The 6,000-nt window shown below is 38.0% G+C and overlaps 1 protein-coding gene across 1 annotated transcript in view; it reads left to right on the forward strand.

Annotated features, from left to right (window-relative positions):
* The window catches only part of LOC133518849 (homeobox protein dve-1), a 99,947-nt gene extending 94,154 nt beyond the window's left edge, over positions 1-5,793 (forward strand). Inside the window, exons 5-6 of the mRNA XM_061852590.1 lie at positions 1,567-2,373; positions 2,474-5,793. Coding sequence (XP_061708574.1) covers positions 1,567-2,373; positions 2,474-3,133 — 1,467 coding nt within the window. The 3' untranslated portion in view covers positions 3,134-5,793. The remainder of the gene's footprint in view (positions 1-1,566; positions 2,374-2,473) is intronic.
* The last annotated feature ends 207 nt before the right edge of the window (positions 5,794-6,000 follow it).

Genomic DNA, 6,000 nt, shown 5'->3' on the forward strand with positions numbered 1-6,000 from the left:
TATCATTGTACTATTTAAAAATATAAAACAAAGAGGCGGATTAACGTATCACTCGGGCTGCGCTAATGCCTCGCTTGACATGATTTACAATCTAAATGTGATACCTGCGTTAATTTAACATTTGATTTGGCATGCTGATCATTTATGTTCTAGACAGGACATATATGACTGGGTACTATTAGAGGAGCAAAAACGCATTAGCGTTGGTGCTTCCATATTGTTTCTCATGTCAGTTACGTCCGACCTATACTATTACAAATACCAATAAAATTAAGTGTTAGAGGGCTGCAACATTTTGAGGATTTAATTTAGTAACGAAGGGCTGCTGAGTATAGTTCGTTTTTAGCAGTAGAAAGAAGGTAAGCGATTTTGTCGTGTTTTTTATTGAAAAACACTTTTGAAAAATAAGTCACGTCAAATACGTAACAATTATAAATCATACATAATCATATACAATATTACGCTTTTATAAGTAATAGTTACCGATTAAAAAAAAATGTTGTACAATAAAAAGACATGTCAAGGTTGTTTACCTTTTTTCTTATGCTAAAAAAATGAACTTATAGTAACTTTACAAGTATTAGAGGCTAAGCGTGATGTGGGATGACCGCAGTTCATAAGCGTTTTATTATACGGAGTCTAATGGTTTTATGATTTGGCAAGAGCAGCGCGCGAGTCGCCCGCGGCTGACAAGTCGCTTGACGACGTAATCACCAGCATTGTTCTATGTAATCTCGCGATACCGGCAGATCTCACTTGCATAACTGTCGAGCTGTGTAAACTCTGCGACTATATAATCTGGCAAGTTCTTAATGATTGACTACTTGCGATTAAAACCTGTCTAAATAAATGCTCACGTTATCTTTAAAATAAATAGTTGTGAAATATAAATGTAGAGTAGAATGGAATTATTTTCAGGGGGCATTGAAACTCGTCACATTCGTAATATTTGCTAAATATTACATCATTCTAAAACAGAAGTGTAATATGAAGTGGCTTTATAATAAAATATTCCTTAAAGTAGGTAAATTCGTTATTCCTTTTTCAGTCACGTTGACATAGATTAAACTAGTTGTCTTGTTAAGTTATACATAGAGTAATATTTTGTAAGCATTTAGCGGCATTCTCGACGTGTTGTTGGACCGAGTTACATTCGAAATGTTTTAGTAGAAGCACTTAGTCCCCGGCGTGTCGGCACCTCGTTGAAGGCGCAGTGGGTGGATACTAATTGCCAAGACGCCCTTTGCTCATTGTTTTAGAGCAGGCCATGATTGAAGTTTCGGCGGCGGCCGCGGAGTGATGCATCTAACCACAGCGCAAACAGCGCTGCGCCGGCCACTTGTGCATGACATACACATTAACAGCCGACCTAATATTTTCATAATCTAATGGCGATGTTCTGTGAAACAATACTCCGTGTTTACACGAACAATTATCTGTATCTGTTGCTGTTTAGACTGACCTCTTTAGAATCCTCTTAAATTGTTTGCCGAACATCGTTTCTGTTTGCCGTTCTCGAGACAAGCTGATTGAATGAGAGTTTAATTTCGGTATCTTTTGTTGCAGGTGACTTTAGCTCAAATATGTCGGGGCCAAGACAAGCCGCCCGGGCCTCACAACTTTCATGAGCCATCGGAAGAGATGCGTAGAAAGTTTGAATCCTGGTGGAGTGCCCAGGTGTCTCCACGACCACCACCTTTCAGCCCTCGGCGGTATCCTTCTCCAGGGCCTAAAAATCGCTCACCCACACTCGCAATGCCTGATCATTTACATCCAGCACTACAAACCGTTCAAAGCCAATATCCAACGCAGAAAACTCGAATGCGAACAAGTTTCGACCCAGAATTAGAGTTGCCCAAGCTGCAACGCTGGTTTTCAGAAAACCAACACCCCACTAGACAGCAAATACAACAGTATGTCCGAGAACTCAATAACTTGGAGTCGAGACGTGGCAGAAAACCTCTCGATGTGAACAACGTCGTATACTGGTTCAAAAACGCGAGAGCAGCACAAAAACGTGCTGAATTACGTAACATCGGTGGCATTGGATGTCATCTCAACGGCTTTAGTAGTAGAAGCCACAGTCCGACTAACGGTTCTTTGATGGCTGGAGGTGATGGGTACCCACATGATCATAACTCCATGAAGAGTCCATTGCAACTATCAGGGAGTCCTGGCCGATACCCCATGTCGGTTATGTCTGAGGATAATTTATCCAATGCTGGATCTGATTTGGACGATGAAGGTGGTGACGTGAATCCAGATGATCGACCAGAAAGCCCAGAAGCACCGCTTTCCTTAATTACCACAAAAAAGAATAATGGCACCGAAGAGCAAGATAAAGAATCACCAAAACCTCCGGATATAATTAAGGTAAATAGGTTCCTATTAATCTAGAACTGAAGGATTTGAATATTATTTCTGTGTTATTATTATTCTATCGTAAATCTAACTGTCGTTTTTATTGTTATAGGTGCACGATATCAAACAAGAACCAAGAGACCTAAGTAAACCTGATCAAGAACACTCACCGCACCGTTCACCAGCGAAGAACAGCGATAGTTCGCATAATAACAACAACAATGATGAAGAAAACGGAGTGGTAGACGACCACGACAACGCTTCCGATGACGATGTCGTCCAGGAGCGTCATTATCAACCTTCCTCCCCACACCTCGACCGCTTACCCTTTCCCATGGTACCGAATCACCCTATGTTTGGACATGGAATCATGTACATGAGTCAATACATGACGGGGTTTCCAGGTGTCGGTGGGGTGCCCGGTGAAGGCGCTAGCGGTCTGAATCTCGCTCTTGCTGGCGCTTCAGATGAGCGGCGGAAACGCAACCGCACATTCATAGACCCAGTCTCCGAGGTACCAGTCCTTGAGCAGTGGTTCTCAATGAATACTCATCCTTCGCACAATCTCATATTGAAGTACACGGAAGAGTTGAACAGAATGCCTTACAGGCAGAAGTTTCCGAGGCTGGAATCGAAGAACGTGCAATTTTGGTTTAAGAATCGCCGGGCAAAGTGCAAGAGATTGAAGATGTCTCTATACGAACCTTCTTCGCCTTCGCACTATACACATCCAGGGCATCCTCATGCCCTTGCTGAACGTAAAATGGTTTGAACATTGCGCATATTAACTGAAAGCAGCAAAGTACCTTAGTGTTGTGATTCCAGCTAACAAGTTATAATGACGTAGAGGGTAGACGAGAGAAGTGATTCCATTAAAATATTAATGACAGTGTATAATGAATCAGAAAGACTGAGTTCAATTGAATTGTCTATGGTGTCAGGTGCCATGTTAGTATTAAATGGTGGTGACGTCAGATGGTAGATTTATAATCGCATGCGACCTGTAAAACACGGTAGCTTCTTTCTAACAAATATACAAATAGTTCAAAGAGAGTACCATGTGTTTTATAGGTTTACTGACGTTTATAATCAGGCTCTAGGCAAGTAATTCGTGCTGATGGTTAATGCCCTCTGTTAAAACGCTACAACAGTAGGCATAGGCACGTAAAGAGTTAAATTATTGATATAAACAACTTGAAATTCTAATAAGTTTCGTAGTGCTTGTACATAGCTAGTTGTACAAAACAAAAGCGGCAATTAGTAAACGAATCTCAAATATAGTATGGTACTTAAATTGTTGTACCTACATTAACTGTCAACCTAAAGGTATGTACAGCTTTTTTAATTAGTTTGTATCTCAATTCTATTTAATTTATAATTAAACTAAGTAAAATATCGAATATAGTTAATCAACAATGAATACTCTTATCATAACTCCGATTAAACCAAACTTTAGGTGTATTGTAGACGAAATTATAAGAATGGTATTCAATGTTATTCTTATCATGTAAATTTATTGTAAAATAAATGGATGTGTCATTTAGATTAGATAACATAAGCTTATTGTAAACTTATTGCACATAGTAGTTTTAACGAAACTAAAGTTTCGCTAATATCGACCTTGGTTGGTCGAGCAGATTTGATGTTCCTAGACTTAGAATGGTCGTAACAACTTCTTTAGCTTCTCTATCTTTATACTAAGAAGCCAATATGTATTAATCATCACTATATCTATCACATTGCAGAGATGAATAAAACTCATTCTAGAAAAATCTTGAACAGATTTTCTAGTCATATAATTGACCTGTCAGTTATCGCTCATATTAAATTGATCATTAATTTTCATGCTTCCTCAATCCAAAGATTGGTTAAGTATGTTTGTATTATCAATATGTAAGAAGAATATAACAATAAGTATAGTCAGCTCACAGATAATAGTAAATAGCCCTTATTCAAGATCATGTATTGTATTACCGACCTGTTACAAATGTTTTTGGCCGATTTTAAGAGACAGCGAAATAAATTGTTTATGATCAGTTTAAACAATTTTTGCTACACGAAAAAAGAAGTGAAATATACTAGTTAAGTACATACTTCCTCTCGTGTAAAATAATTGTTTGTCGTCTTACTACTTCAATTTTCGTTATTAGATATTCCTCACATTATCTGTAAAACGTACGTTCTATTAATTCTGTCATCAATAAATTTATTAAGTACTCTGTCCACAGACTATGCATAATTTTACACAGTACAGTATTTTACAACCAGCAATAAGACTTGTTCCAAATAAAACTTTAATAATAAGTATTGAATCGCCAAATAGATTACAATAAACTATATTACAGTATTTACGCATTTATTAATGGAGGCTGTATTAAGAAATGTTTTTGACCTACAGAATTATTGTTTTATAGTTTTTAGATATTATGTATACTGCATACATTGTAATATTTTACCACGGTTATAAAGTAAATTCGTTATGTGAAAAAATGGGGAACATACCTACCTACGGAACATAAGGAGCATGTTGGGTTACTCTATAACCTTGTAAATCACGAATTTTCTTTTCCCCTCGGAAATTTTCGTGAATGACCTGGGTACGACTTTCATGGTTATTTGTTCGAATTAACCTTTTAACCACCGTAGTCTGATAAATACGTACGACATACAATATCCAGCCATATATCTAAAGACGGACCTTTCGGGAAATAAGAATAGAGCCAGTACAGCGGTGTTACGCACACGAATTCGAGCCAATCGCATCACGCGGGCAATCGCCCGCGACCAATCGGTCGCAACTAGTAGCGTTAGACTGCACGATTGGCTCGAATTCGTGAGTGACACCACTGAACTGGCACCATTTTTAGTGCCCGTAAGGCCCGTCCTCATTAGAGATATGTCAATGTATCCAGCAAATTCCGCCGCAGTCTGATAATAAGACAAAATTTCGTGTAACTTCGTACCGTCGGCGACACGAGTATCGTACGCGCAATCAGAAATTCTCAGCGGTTAAAAGGTTAAAGAATAGAAACTTGAAGGATTGTCTGGAGTGCATTTACTCTTAGTCAACTATCAAATTCGGCAGCGTAATTCTAAATACACATCGCTGCCGACTGTCGGCAAAAGTAACTGCGGAGTAAACTCGGCCGGCCGTGGTGTTACAATAAACGCAGTATGCAGTAACTACAACGCTACAGACGAACTGTTTTGTTATTTCCATGTTATATGCTTGTTTAGTGAAGCTGTGATGAACTCCCAAATATTGTAAATATTTTATTAATGTTTCTAAGGTTGATATTGTAAACTATGTCACTAGGCTCTCGCGGACTAAGTAGCATTTATTGTTTAGTTAACGAAGATATTGACTAAATGTTTATTCTACTCAATTTAAATATACGGAAAATCAATTGATTATAATTATTACAATATAAAGGACATTCTTTTATTTTCACATCCCAATGTTTAAAAATTAAAATCCCGCGACCCGCGATATGTTATAATAATTTTACTTTTTAAATCAATGTAACGCAAATAACGTAATAATTGTGAAAAAGTTTCACAGGAGGTCAGTAATCACGTTTTTTGATAGTACTTGCATACTCTTTATAAGAACGACGTGGACGCAATTTCATGCTCAAC

This window comes from Cydia pomonella, chromosome 6, assembly GCF_033807575.1.
Source record: "Cydia pomonella isolate Wapato2018A chromosome 6, ilCydPomo1, whole genome shotgun sequence".
Taxonomy (NCBI): Eukaryota; Metazoa; Arthropoda; class Insecta; order Lepidoptera; family Tortricidae; genus Cydia; species Cydia pomonella.